Source organism: Pipistrellus kuhlii, unplaced genomic scaffold, assembly GCF_014108245.1.
Source record: "Pipistrellus kuhlii isolate mPipKuh1 unplaced genomic scaffold, mPipKuh1.p scaffold_m20_p_8, whole genome shotgun sequence".
Classification (NCBI taxonomy): domain Eukaryota; kingdom Metazoa; phylum Chordata; class Mammalia; order Chiroptera; family Vespertilionidae; genus Pipistrellus; species Pipistrellus kuhlii.
The window spans coordinates 35,172,685-35,187,626 of record NW_023425584.1 but is presented as its reverse complement, the minus strand read 5'-3'; the positions used below and the strand labels follow the sequence as shown (position 1 = coordinate 35,187,626).

At 33.6% G+C, this 14,942-nt stretch overlaps 1 protein-coding gene across 5 annotated transcripts in view; it reads right to left on the bottom strand.

Moving 5' to 3' along the window:
• The window catches only part of SPATA5 (spermatogenesis associated 5), a 203,044-nt gene that overhangs the window by 97,685 nt on the left and 90,417 nt on the right, over positions 1 to 14,942 (bottom strand). The window contains exon 14 of one of the 5 annotated variants that reach the window (XR_006740678.1): positions 3,600 to 3,934. The exons of 3 other annotated variants lie outside the window; for them this stretch is intronic. Coding sequence is in view for 1 of the 2 variants with exons in the window: in XM_045576591.1 (XP_045432547.1) it covers positions 3,932 to 3,934 (3 nt within the window). In the remaining variant the exon portion in view is untranslated. Of the gene's footprint in view, positions 1 to 3,599; positions 3,935 to 14,942 lie in introns of those variants that run through there. One more of the 5 variants, XM_045576591.1, reaches the window with a different exon arrangement.

Genomic DNA, 14,942 nt, shown 5'->3' with positions numbered 1-14,942 from the left:
CCTACATGTGTTTTATGTGGTGAACTTAAATGTAAAATTTGACACTTCAGTGAACTCCTTTTTGGAGTGAAAATGCTATATATAATGTTAAGATTTTTTTCCCCCATATTGTTATAATATGAATTTTAAGATCTTATCAAAGTTTACAAAAGAGCAAGTATGTATAAAGCAATGTAAAAATGAGAAATCCACTTTAGAAGCTATCAACTACAAACAGTTACTTCTAAAATTAAAAAAACAATTCTTTCAGAATTTTTCAATTTAAAAATTTATAATGCTTTGGCATTGCAAGAAAGTTTTTTTGTTTTGTTTTGTTTTTTTAACTCATCCTCTAAGGAAGTTATTACGACATAGAACAGGTGTGAAGTTCTGACTCAATAAATAAGCCTAAACCATCATCCTGTATCAATCATCTTAGAAGACTATTTGTAGTATTTTCTGTTATAATGTTGGATTGTAAGTAAGAGAGGGAAACCAAAATTTTAACAAAATCCATTAAACCATGTACATCTAACACTGCCAACCATTGAAATTGAAAGCAGATTCTATTTTAAAAACAATAATAATATGAGCGGTTGACAAAAGACGGATTTCCTCACTTAGTCATCCTCCTGTATTAACAGCTTGATTTCCTACTAGTCATTTACTCAACCGAAGGCTGGATGTTCTGTAAACAAGTTTGTTTGCTTTGTGTAACAGGGATTGAGGCAAGAAAGGAAACCTAGAATAGTATTTCTTTTCCTGAAACAGTTACCAAAATGTTAGCCTTCAGGAACATTCCTTGATCCAGCAATAGCCTGTCAGGGGGCTCCTTGAGGACCTGACCAATCCACCTGTGATTTGCCACAGTCCTCTGCAGAGAATGCAACACAGGGCTGACAGAACGGGGCTATTATTTTGATATACAAATTTGATTCGTCTTGATGGCAATGAACAGGGCAAATTATCTTGTTTTACGCTTTGTGTGTCTTGAAAAGAGAGAATAAGAGTTCTCCAACTTTCTCTATTTCTACTGGATATCTATTTATCTCTTTGTGGGCAAACTTTTTTTAAAGCTATTTGTTTTATTCTGAAAACGCATTTCTCTGATATAGCTGAAAAGCAACAGATCTCAATTACAAAACAGGAAAAAGTTCTTACTAAATAATAAGCTTACAAAATCTAATAGAATATATATGCTACATGATTCAGAAAATTAGTGTCCAGTCACAAAATAAATTGTTCTCAGACTGATAATACAATAAATAATAGTGTAATAATGTGTCAATTTTTGTAGAACATAAAATACAACATAAGTTTTATCTTAAGTGAAAGATAAAAGTTCATCTCAAAATAATGGGTTCATTCCTTCACAATGATTTTTTAAAAGTACATTAATTCAGGTGTTATTTTAATAATCTGATACTTTAAAATGCATTGAGTATCTTAATATGATTAAGTTACCAATAAAGTATATTCTTTGTTACTACATTTGTAAAACTAGAATTCATACTTTTACTTGCAGCTTTTCTGTCAAATAGACAAGGTGTGAACCTTTAAATGTTAGTGCTGCTTTTCTCAAATCTTTAAAACTCATCTGATTCCAGGAAGAAAGAAAAAATATTATTGTACACAAACCTAAAAAAAAGAATAAAAAGAGGCTGGTTAAGAGAAGTCTATTGGGAGTGGACTGACAAATTCTCGAGGGGGAAGAGGGTATGAGAATTTAGGAAGAGATTGAACAAAAATCTTATACCTATGGACGAAGATGGTGGGGAGGGGCGGTAAGGTGGGGTGGGAACAAGGTGGAAGGGAGCTATGGAAGAAAAAAAGAGGTACAACTGTAATAATCTGAACAATAAAGATTTATTTTTTTTAAAAGGTTTGGTTATAAGAATGTTCATCATCATGTTGTATAAAGTAGTAAAAAGCCTCCCACCAGGAGCCCTGGCCAGTGTGGCTCAATCATTTGGGCATCGGCCCGTGCACCAAAAGGATGCTGGTTTGATTCCCAGTCAGGGCACATACCCAGGTTGCAGGCTGAATCCCCAGTAGGGGTTGTGCAGGAAAAAAGTTTTGCTCTCATAATGATGTTTCTTTTTCTCTCTCCCTCTCCCTTCCTATTTATCTAAAAATCAATAAAAATATTTTTAAAACCTCCTAAAAAAAAAAAAAGATAGCATACATACTACAAAACACATGAGATCTGAGGACATTATGCTAAGTGAGCCTAACCTGGGAGTGAAATAAGCCAGTTACAAACGACAAATACTGTGTTGGTCACCTTTCTTAAGCTGTCTATATCTCAGTTTCTCATCTATAGGATCAGGTATGATAATAGCATTTACCCCAAAAGTTAAGAAGATTTAGTGATTAAAATAGTTAGAGCAAAACTTAGATTTAGGATATGATGAATTTGAAATGCCTTTGAGATCTCTTAAAAGTAGGCAGTTCACTGAAGAGATCAGAGCAACAGTCTAAGCTGAATCAAGTGACACCTGAAGCCATGGTGAATAAGATTGCCCCTGGAGACAAAAGAAAAAAAAGAGGGGTGCTAGCACCCAACCTTGATGAACTACAACACTTTATGGCTAGGCAGAGCAGAATAAATATGTAAGGAAACCAAGAGGAGACAGAAATAAAACTAAAACTGGGAGATTATTGTGACATATAAAACAAAACAAAAAATGATTCAAAGAGGAAGGAGTGGACAATGACAATGAGTAAATCTAACAACACATAAGACTGCTAGTTTTCTTCTTTTTCCTTTAGCAACAAAACCCCTCAATTCAAGCTGCACACCCAGCCAATCAAAATAGAAAATATATTAATTTTGGTCATGAAGATAAGATAGATCATATGAATGTAAATGATACATGTACCTTATAGGTTATGTTCTTAAAGTGAGGGAGTGAGCTCTTTCCTCATCTCTTCATCTCCATTTACCTGAATGAGAACCAACTGATGGAATAGTGAGTTATTTTTACCATGTGGCTGAAGGGATGGTACAGCAGCAAGATAGAAGGAATCTAAGTTTCTAACACCATGGAACCATCGTAGCAGTTGGTGGCCCTGCTGTCTAAAATTATTTCCTTTAAAAGGCTCTTACTTGAATATGCAGTAGCCTTAGTATTTCATAATTCATCACAGCAGATTTATGAGAAGGGGTATAAATGGCACAACATATACATTAATAGCAAAAATTTTCTGATCATAAAAGCATATGATACTTTTCTACAGCTTGAAAGTAATCAATAGGTATTTAAATCTTGTATTTGGAAATTCTTACAGGTGATTCTGTTTTGCTGGGTTCCAGTTACACAATTGATTTTTTATATATTTTACTGACTCACATTAAATAATAAAATAACATAAAAACTCCAAATCTGGCAGGTAGTTGTGACCAAGTGGTTAAGGCGATAGACTTGAAAAACTCCAAATCTAACTTTAAAAAATATATAATCTGTGTTCTAAAAATAATCTCCAAAATATTATTTTACAGGAAGTTTTGGAAACCCTGCATCTTTCAAGCCTGGAGAGAAGTATCAAAAGATGGGTGCAAGTATCAAGAAAGTTTTAAGCTATGAGAACATAATAATAATGTTTACTAAATCAGTTTCTATGTTAACCTCTGATGTTTCTACCAACAATTTCCAGCAAACTACCAGGAAGATGCTTCTTTCTCAGACACAATGTGTTTTTTTCTGACTAGCTGCATTTGTGAAGTAAATGCATTCAAAGTTAATAAATGGAAGGAAAAGCAAATACAGAGTTGGTCATTTTAAAATTATATTCTTAAAAGGTTTAGGGCTATCATTTGTGGAACACAAAGAGATTTCCTTCTCTTACAGCATTCCAGGACATCACGCTTTCCTGCCTACCAGCAGACAAGATTATACTTGTCTGGAATGTCAGTGAAGTATTTATACAAAGGCAGTTTTTCAGAGTGTTCTTACTGTGAACACAAAACAGGAAATACAGTAATACCATCAGTATATGTTAAACATTGTTTAGTATAAACCGTGTTTCTCCCTTAATAAGTACTAGGATAACCTCCAAGAGGAGGAGGTGAAAATGAGCAGGTCGATAAACACATGGCACTAGTTGTTTGCAGCCGGCCAGAGGAAAGGTTCAGAAAGAAAAACTCAATAAAACTTGAAGAATTTGCAAAACTACATTTTAGTGTTATACATCCACCTCTAATAAAATCTCATTTTTCTCAAATTCACAGAGCAAATAAAAGCATTTTATAAAAATTAATTTTATTGAATATAAAAACAGCCTAATAATAAGTTAATTGAATTGAAATTCTGATTCTGGGGCAGTAAAAACAAATTTCTATGTAAAGTGGACATTCATCAAAAGCACCAAATAAAGCATTTCATATTCTAAAACAAATTTTTCCATTTTTTTAAATTAAAAAAAATCTCATTTATCTTCCATGGATTAACAGATTAATACAATTCTACAAACCTACCTACTGAAGTTTTGAAAATTATTTACAAATAGATTATAACCTAATTTCAGACACAAAGTTTAATTTTCCTTAAGAATGAATGCACTTGGGTTTGACTGCCCCCTGCTGATGTGAGACTAGACAGGTTGACTGGATAAAATTGCGATGTTATTTTTTAAAAACTGTTTCTACCCAGAAATTGGTTTCAATTTCTTAGTGAAAACCAAGGACATTTAACTATTTAACCTTTGTGTCTTATTTTCATTCAAAGGGAATATATTTGTGGAATAGCTATTACCTGATGCATATAAAAATATTTCATTTCTCTGATCTCAAAATACTTACATGTTATTAGGTAGGAAAAATTTGGGAAAGAATAAAGAGTTAGAGAAAACAAAAAACTAAGCTAAGTGACACTGAGGAGAAGCAAACTAGAAAAAACTAAGGCCAACTTAGTTTTAAAAAAATAACTTAATGGAAATGGTGGTGAAGACTGAGAGAGCTGAGAAAAATATGAGGATATTAGACAAATAGGAATGAGATAAAATAAGCACATGCCTAGAGGAAATGATGATATAGCATTCAAAGAACATGTGACACCAGAAGAGTTAACTGCCAGTTTAAATAGATAAATGTTCAGTGAAAACAGAAAATAATGGTGAGAGGTTTGGCTCAACTTTTATTATCTAACAAAACCATAATGAAGAGTAGGACTTGAGGCAAAGAATAGGGAACAGGAGAGGTTCCTTAGTAGTACAATAATCTGGGTAAAGACATTCCTTTAGAAAGAGTCTTGTGAAATAGAAGGAAGATGAAATGGAGGGGGGAAAAAAGCAGAAAAACTGGTTAAGGGGTAACTAGTAATCCAGGGAAAGAACTGAACCAGAATGGAAGCAATGGAATTGGGAAAGAAAAATAAAATTGAGATACATTTTGGGAGAAAAACAAAACTGGGTGCCTGACAAATTCAGATTTTTGTGCAGTTCTTATGCCATATGAATATTAAATTCAACTGACAAAGTAAGGAACAGTGTCCCAAGTGTTAACAGAAGGGGATACTGTGGTATCATGGGGGCTAAAGGGATACAGAGTTTCAAGAATACTTGGGTAGTCAGTAGAACCAAATCTGTGAATTCAAGACAAACAAGAACCCCAAGAAGCCATTATATATTTTTTTGTTCCATATAAATTTTGGGTATAAATTTAGATATATCTCTAGATCTCTGAATTAGTATGTCATTGGTATTTTAATATGGACTATGTTGAATCTGTAGATTGCTTTGTGTAGTATGAACATTTTAATGATTTTAATTCTTCCAATTCATGATGGTATATGCTTCCATTTGTTTGTATCTTCCTCTATTTTCCTTTTTCAAAGTCCTATAGTTTTCTGAGTACAGGTCTTTTACATCCCTAGTTAAATTTATTCCTAGGTATCTTATGCTTTTTTGTTGCAAGAGTAAATGGGATTGTCTTTAATTTCTCTTTCTGAGAGTTCATTATTCATGTATAAAAATGCCATCTGTTTCTGGATATTAATTTTGTATCCTGCTACTTTGCCAAATTTATAAAATCTAACAGGTTTTTTTTGTGTGGAGTCTTTAGGATTTTCTATGTACAATATCATGTCATCTTAGAATAATGACAGTTTTACTTCCTCCTTTCCAATTTGGATGCCTTTTATTTCTTCTTCTTTTCTGATTGTTGTGGCTAGGATTTCCAGGACTATGTTGAATACAGATATTACTGTCTTGTTCCTGATCTTAAAGGAAACATATTTAGTTTTTGCCCATTAAGTATGACGTTTGGTTTGTCATATATGAGCTTTATTATGTTGAAGTCACTGGTGACTTTCACAAGTTCACTTTTAGTAAAGTAGTAAGAGTCAGAAAGAAACAGAGAGCTGAAAATTGAGATAAGATATAGAAATTAAGTGGAGTAATAAAATTTTAGGGGGAACACGTCTGTCTCCCAGGAGAGGAAAGGAGGAGCAGGTAAATAATAGGGCAGACCTATGTTTAGTTACAGATGGGGATACAGAGGAAGTTCATGGCAAATGGTCTCAATTATGTCTACAAATCAGTTTCTAAACTCATTTTAAAAAAATTAATATTTACAAAAAAACTTGGAAAATACTTTATATTATTTTTCTAGCCAGGAGTCCAGTTTCTACTGGAGATGTCCAGGCCTCAGGGATGGCTTCATCTAGCCAATGTTTCTCATTTTCTCTATCTGTCTAAAAAACTGTGTTATTTCATAACAAAGTTCAAAGCTGACCCACCATTGCCACTACTTCTTATACATATAAGTCTTCCCAAATATGGTTTATGTGAAGACATCTGGAATTAAACATGGAATTCAAGAATAGACCATATTCACATGTCATAAGTAAATGTGGTCATGGTAAGACCTCTTAGAAAAGTCATGTATATCCTAAAATAGTAGCTTGTTTTATAATTATCCAACAAAACCATGATAAATTATATTTTATGCTACATTTTCTTTGCAAAGGCATTTCTGCTAAAAGTGTAATACTTGAAGTTAGATTTCAATTAAATCATTTACTTATAGCAGACCATTTGTAATGCTTCTGGCCCAAGTTCACTATCTTATATCACTGTATTGTCAGTTTTTTAAAATGGATATAAAAAGTGAAGTTTCCTCCCAAAACTCATATTCCCAAAATAATGAAATAAACACCGAGATGTGCAGAGTTTCTATTAGAACTTATTAGGCTTATGGGAGAGTACATCAGCTATTTTGAGGCAAAGGCCTGAATTCTTCCTCAGGACTGAATATTCCAAATACACTAATAAATTTATATATTAACACTAATAGACATTTTCTAGGAAATATTTTAAATCATTAAGAACTATTAAGTACTTGTAGAATGAATAAAAGTGCTATACTAATTATATGAACAACTGAATAAATTTAAATTCCCTTTAAGGTTATATAGGAAGGAATCTAATAACAACTTTTTTCCTTTTAAATTGAAGGGGAAAAAAACACCCCACATAATTTATTAAATATAATATTTTAAAAAGATGGATGGAATTAACCATTGTTTTCTTCTTTTAATATTATTATCTAGTCTTTATATAAATTAATATACACTGAGTGGCCAGATTATTATGATCTCTGAACACATAATAATCTTGCCACTCAGTGTATATCCTATATAATAAAAGGCTAATATGCTAATTGTCCCCTCGATCAGGAGTTTAACCAGCAGGCAGGTGGGCCATCTCTCCATGTCCCTTCCCCCTTGCCAGGCTGGGCAGACCCCACCCATGCATGAATTTATGAACCAGGCCTCTAATGTGTGGCCTGGTTCACACACACACACACACACACACTCTGAGTGGCCAGATTATTATGTGTTAAGAGATCATAATAATCTGGCCACTCAGTGTATTTAATACAATAGTTATGTTTTAGGTATTTTAAATATCTTTTGGTAAATGGAATTTTCTAAGGCATCTGCCTTTTGAAAACCAAATATAAGTTCCTCTGATAAAAGATTTCCCTGCAGCCAAAACTGGTTTGGCTCGGTGGATTTTCCTGTGGACTGTAGGGTCCCAGGTTCAATTCTGGTCAAGAGCATGTATCTTGGCTGCAGGCACATCCCCATTGGGGGTGTGCAGGAGGCAGCTGATCGATGTTTCTCTCTCATCGATGTTTCTAACAATCTCCCTTCCTCTCTGTAAAAAAAAAAAAAAAAAAAAAAAATCAATAAAATATATTAAATTTAAAAAAAAAGAAAAAAGATTTCCCTGCAAAAAATTAAAAAAGAAAGCAGTTGATTTTCAGAAAGTAAAATATTCATAATAAAACAACAGGAATGACAATTTTAAACAAGGAATGCAAAGCAGGGTCTGATGTACACCGCTGCAGGCCACACCTGGGTGAAGAGTAGAGGTGATCTCGAAACACAGCTCACAACTAAATATGCTGGCTAACAAAGGTTTAATTAAAAAAGATGACATGGCCCCAGTCGGGGAAGCTCAATGATTAGAGTATTAGCCCAGAAAATAAAGGCTTGCGGGTTCGATTCCTGGTCAAGGGAATGTACCTTAGTAGCAGGTTGAATTCCCTGCATTGGTAGGGGCACATGCAGGAGGCAAACAATCAATGTGTCCCTCTCACATCAATGCTTCTTTCTCTCCATCATCCTCCATTCCTTCCTCCTTCCCACTTTCTCTTAAAAAAAAAAAAAAAGGGAAAAAATATCCTCGAATGAGGATTAACAAAAACAAACAAACAAACAAAATGACATGGCTAAAATAATAGCTTTATACTCTATGCATTAAAGGAAATCAATATAAATGCAAAGAAAGAACAGTTTACCAATACATTAAAAAATCTTTCTATTATTTTACTGCATTAGACATTATAAGTATTATGTTCAGAGGAGCATAGTAAGAACAAATATATGTATCTCTGAGAAAATATAGCTGTCTCATCAACATATCCTGAGGAAACAGTTACCGAATTTACTAAATATTATCATGTTCACTAAAACCGGTTTATTTTAAATTTACAGATTGGAAGTAGAGGGTGTGAAATGAGGCAACAAAAAACAACAAACAAAAACCAAGTAGGTGGTTGGGAGAATACAATGAGCCCTGGGCCAGGAATGAAAGAATGTGATAGCAGCCCTGAGAGTGACAAAGCTAGTTTAAAATAAAAATCAAATTTGCCCCCTACAAAGTTTTGTAAGCAATTAACCTTAAATATACTCCTCTTTTAAGAACTCAGAAGTTAAAAGTTCATTGTACATCAAGGAGACACAAAAAGGCCTGTGGAATTTGACTCATTTAAAACTGTCTACTTGGACAAAAGTTACACAACAAAATATCTGGAATCTGATGACAAAGTAAATAGCAGTGAGGAGGTACATAGATATGGCAAATTCATGATGATGCACAGGAGAAAATGAAGTTTAGAGAATACTCAATTAGCTGTAGTATTTTTTCCCCCCAAAAAAGAGAGTAAGCAGTTGGCTGGGCAAGAGTATATATTGTATAATACAGAGATGCCTAGCCCAGTTTGGCACTCACGTTAAGCAGATGTTAAAACTTAAAATGGAGGCTTTCTTTAGGCCACTGCTTTTCCAATTTAATAATGAAGAAAATATCACAAAAGTCTTAATTTCTAATACATGATTGTGCCAGCCATTGCAGGCTGGTTATCCCTAGATGATAAGATTAACCTCTGCAATGCTGTCTATTCCTCCTCGCTGAACCTTTGCTCTGGGATAGAGTGTTGATTCCTGGTGTTCTGGGTACAAACCAAAAATCAGCAGTCTGTCCCATGCTACTGCTTTTTCTTTTTCTCTTCCATGCACTAGTATTTATTGGGCACTTAATATGGCCAGACACCCCACTAAGCATAATAACCTATTGTGAACAAAACAATGAGAAAATCGTGAATCAAAATTATAGCACAATTGTTTAAAAGTTAAAATAATGCACGGTAAATAAATGTTATATGAACCAATAAAATATTATTGTTAAAAGTACAATATTATTTCTGAGAAAACCATGTCAAATGCTCAGGGATATTCAATAAAGGTGACTAACTAAAGTAACTATTAATTTGGTGTAAGGTGAACATCAGTTAAAAAAAATAGGGACACTGAGGGTACTCTAAGTTCTCATCCTTTAAAAGACAACTTTTATTTTAAATATATTCATATTAATTTTAGAGAGGAAGGGAGAGGTAGAGAGATAGAAACATCAATGATGAGAGAGAATCATTGATCAGCTGACTCCTGCACGCCCCTAACCTGGGCATGTGCCTTGACCAGGAATCGAACTGTGATCTCACCTGGTTCGTAGATTGATACTCAACCACTGAGCCAAACCAGCCAGGGCTAAAAGCCAACATTTAAATCTGAACGATGCGGTTTAGATAAGAAACATCACAGAACTCTAATTAGTGGACTATTTCCCAATAAATACATTTGCTCTAAAGAAAGTAAATGGCAAATTAATGCATATTGAACGATTTTATGTAAAAGTAAAATCATTAAAGTTTATGGAAAATACTTTAATGCTTCTTTTTTTAGCTGACTTTTTAAATTAATTACTAACTATTGGTACCAACCTGGAAAAAGGGATACAGTCGAAATTACTGAGGAAAAAGGCAAAATGACAGAACCACTGTAAAAGGAAATAAGGCAGTATCTACCCAAACTACAAAGACTTTCAACACAACAATCCATCTTTACAACAAACCTGCACAGGTACCAAATGACATCTGGACAATGTTAATCACTGAGGTACTACTAGTAATGGCAAAAGACTGGCACCAGCCTAAGTGTCCATCAGCAGGGGACAATTTGTAAGTAGTTCTGCACCTATGCAGCCCACAGAAGAATGAGGAAAACGATCTCCAAGATACAGAGCTAAATGAACAAGCAAAGTACTAGATAGTGTATAGAGTTCCCTACTTTCTGTATATTTGGGGAGGGAAAAGGGGAATGGGTAACATTGGAAACAATAAGTATACATAATTTGCTTGCACTAGAAATAACATTAGAAGAAGAAAGAGACTAATAAAAATGAAGTGAGAAAATCAGGGTTGGGATGCAGAGGTAGGAGCAAAGTTTTACCATGTGTATCTTTCTTTCTATACACCTTTGATCTTTGAATTATGTAATATGTACATTACCTATTCAAAATCACATATTTCTTTAAAAAAAAAAGATAATGTCTAAAAAATATACAGAATATAGGATAAAATGAAATTTATTACTTTGCTTTCTGCTATCAGTGAAATAATTTATTTTATACACTATATAACATCTAAGAGATCATCAAACTGCATTTTATACTTCTTTCTGACAGCCAATTTCTTACCTGAATTTTTCTCTACATTAACTTCATAGCTCTGGCTGGTCCCTTAATTAAAAACAAAAAACAAAACCCCTAAGAAGACGTTTAGTGGTGACAGAATGCAGATCTCCTGTCTGTCTCCACCAAAGAGACACCTTGTTCTTAAACATGTAAACAAAGGTAGAGTGACCCACTATGATTTGTGATTCCAAGCTGCATTTTTTTCACCCTCCCAAGCTTTATAGAAAACATGACTTTTTCACAGCATGCATTCAGTTAATTAAGGGGGTATGAAGAGAAAGGCAGGTATCATGATTGTTTAAAAAATAAGATCCACTGTAATATTTTTTTTAATGTAGTGAGATTAAGAAGACTGATTACACTTTATCCCCAATGTCTGTTTTTGTTTTAACACATGGATGAAATATTATTAACTCTCTCTGAGGCTTTATGCTCTACCCCAAGCAATGAACCTCAATGGTGGTTATGACTATCCTACGAATCCTGGGCCAGGATCTGAAAACCTAAATCTCTGGAAAGCAATGCAAACATTCTTTGTTAGTCTCTAATTTGCCTCCCCTAAGTCACTGGTGTGTTTGTATTGTTTATCCATGTGTGGTTACATATTCTTCCTTCTACTGCAAATTACTGTGATTGAGTGGACAATGATGACATGATAGAGGTACAAAAGCTCCATCTGTGAAACGAACAAGAGAATGCAGCTGTCAGTTAGAAACTGGACAATTCTTTTAATTCTGAGAAAAGTTTAGTGTCACTGCAAATTACCAAATACAAATAGCCAACAACCATCTGACAAGTTTAAAAAAACACACAAAACACTTGACTTTCCAAATGTGTTAGACATTAAATAAATTAAAAATAAGTAAATTGTGAAGGCAAAAAAATAAAAATACAAAATTTCTCAAGTACTTCTATGATGAAGTAGGATTGTTTTCCATTTCTCTGTATCATGAGATCATCATATAGTCTCCATGAACATTTTTCAAAGAATGTTTATCATCTACATAAATCCTCAAATCAATGTCTAAAACTGCTCTTCCCTATGAAACACTGTAAATGTCACATGGCTATTCATTTGGAAAACTCCCATGAGAAAAAAAATCTCAACCTCAACACTGACTTTGGGGCTGGATAATACTTCACTGGGGGAGCTGCCCTATACAGGACATGCAGCAGCACCCCTTTTTCTACCCCCTAGATGCCAGTATCATCACAACCCAAAATGTCTCCAGACATTGCCAAATGTCTTTAGAATAATCAGGTTCAAAACCACGGCTGTGGAAGGTTATAAAACCCCCATTATTAGAAATCTTTAGGAAAAGAGTAGATAATCAGCTTCCTGGATAACTCAGACATTGATTGCTTGATGTAGAAGCTGGTCCTAATAGTTTTTGTTTGGTTCATACAATCTTTGGAGGTTTTTCTTGTTTGTTCTATCATTCTATCTTAAACTTTCATTCAGTAAAAATTCTTAAAACTTTTTTAAAAATAGAAATGTCCTTAAACACACACACACACACACACACACACACACAAAAACAAACAAACAAACAAACAAACAAACAAAAAAACAATGCTCAAATGGTTCTCAACACTGTATAGGCCCATTTTTCTCTCTCAACTTTGACTAAGACGATAAAATATAAACCTTCCAAATGAGACCCAGAGTTTGGAGTTGTGAGGAGCTAAATATGAAAACTAAAAATGAAATCCAGGCAATGAGCAATTTAATTACGGACACTCCTATTTGATTCATCAGGATAATCACTCTCCCTCCCAAAGGTTGAAATGGTGAGGATTTTGCAAGCTATTAAAACTGTTTATAGCCAGATTTTTCTTTTTAAACTAAAGATGAGGCTGTACCATACTAAAGGCTATCACTAATGCAGGGGGAAGTTTTAATCCCTGGGGAGAATGTCTGGGTAAGTGCAGGGACTCTAGCTGACAGCAGAGATAATACAATTCAGTTCCAGACCAAAGCACTGTATTTGTTTTTGTTGTTTTCCTCCTGTCCTATCAGCACCCTGTCTCCATAGATTTGTCTGAGAAAATGATAAATAGTAAAGCAAGCAATTCTCTCCATCCATCTAAATCGAAGACCCCAAGCAAAGCTTTAGAAAAGAACCATTTTTTTAATGTACATTTCTATATATAGTGACTTCAAATCAATGAAAATAATGCATATGCAAACTTAATTTCAAAACACATTAGAGAAAGAAGGTCAAGGGCAATCACCAACTATTTGTAAATAGGTAAAACAGGAAATATAAATATGTGAATGATGCCCCACCAACATCTAATAATTAAATTATAGTATTGATAGATTAGTTCCAAACCAGATTTGACTTCCAAAGACCATCTAGCCTTTTAAAATCTAGCATTCAAATTACCCTTTAATTCCAAGAAATGAATCTAAACGTACATTACAGATATCAACTTCATCAAAAGTAAATGGCAAATTCATACTGCTAAATGTAAGTATCAAGAAGCACATAGGGAAAACCTAGAGTTTCCATGACCTGGGGACACTTTTGGAAGAATCTTTAAAACACTGGTAACAGCAAAGATGTTAATGCTTAGGAATCAGATTAAAAAGAATTATTTTTAAACTCATTATTGAGTGTTTAATGTTCTATTCCCTATATTTTGTGCTGCTAGCCAACCGTTCAGGAAAAATTATTCCACATCACTATTCTCTCTGATGGAAGAGAAATTGAAATTTTAATGATGCAAGTAATTAAGTTTTGTAAGATTTAAATAATACATAAACAAATGTGGACTATAAAAAGTCACATCTTTGAATCAAGGATGATCTTGAACAATATTATTGTCTGATATGGAGAGCACCATAGTGTCAGATTCTAACATAAAGCTCACAAGAGGACTGCACCCCTTCCTGGATTTTAATCTCAACGATTTGAGGAACACAGAAAATCAATAAAAATTAATAATTTAGCTCATTTTTTTATCTCCTTTTTTAGGAGGATTCTATAATTTCTTTTTGACAATTATAAAAAACTAACTATACACAAATATTAAGCTATCTTACAATTTAATGTTCTAAAACCAAGGAGAAGGACCTTTCACTCAATGGGAAGTTCTCTATGTTGGAGTTCAGAACTCTGACTTCACTCACCAGGTCAGTCATTCGACAGATATTAACTTAAGGCAATCTTTGATATTAACGAATGGTATTTATAAGATCCTATTATTATAATTATCATTGTAATTATTATAAGAACTAACATTTATATAATGATTAAGTATGTACAAATCACCTTCACTTCATTATTATAATTGACCTTTCACTCTTTCCTGGCTTTATTATATGCTATAAAAGGGAAAACATTAAATTTGTGATAAATAAGAGGTAGAAATGGGAAGCAGCCTTAGTAGGGAGTCATTTGAAAGTTACAGAATTAAATAGAATACTAAAACTTAAATTTCCTGATTTTTCAAGACTAGTTCTCTTTTTCATATGCCACCACAAGAATTGAATATATCTTTTCAGGAATGCTAACTCCTTCACTGTCCTGTGGTTTCTCAATCTTTCATCAAACTAAAAGTTTAATTAGTCATTTTCATTGTCCTATTAAATGTAAAATCTGAGAGCTACCCCCAAATTTAGGTGTCTATGCTAACCA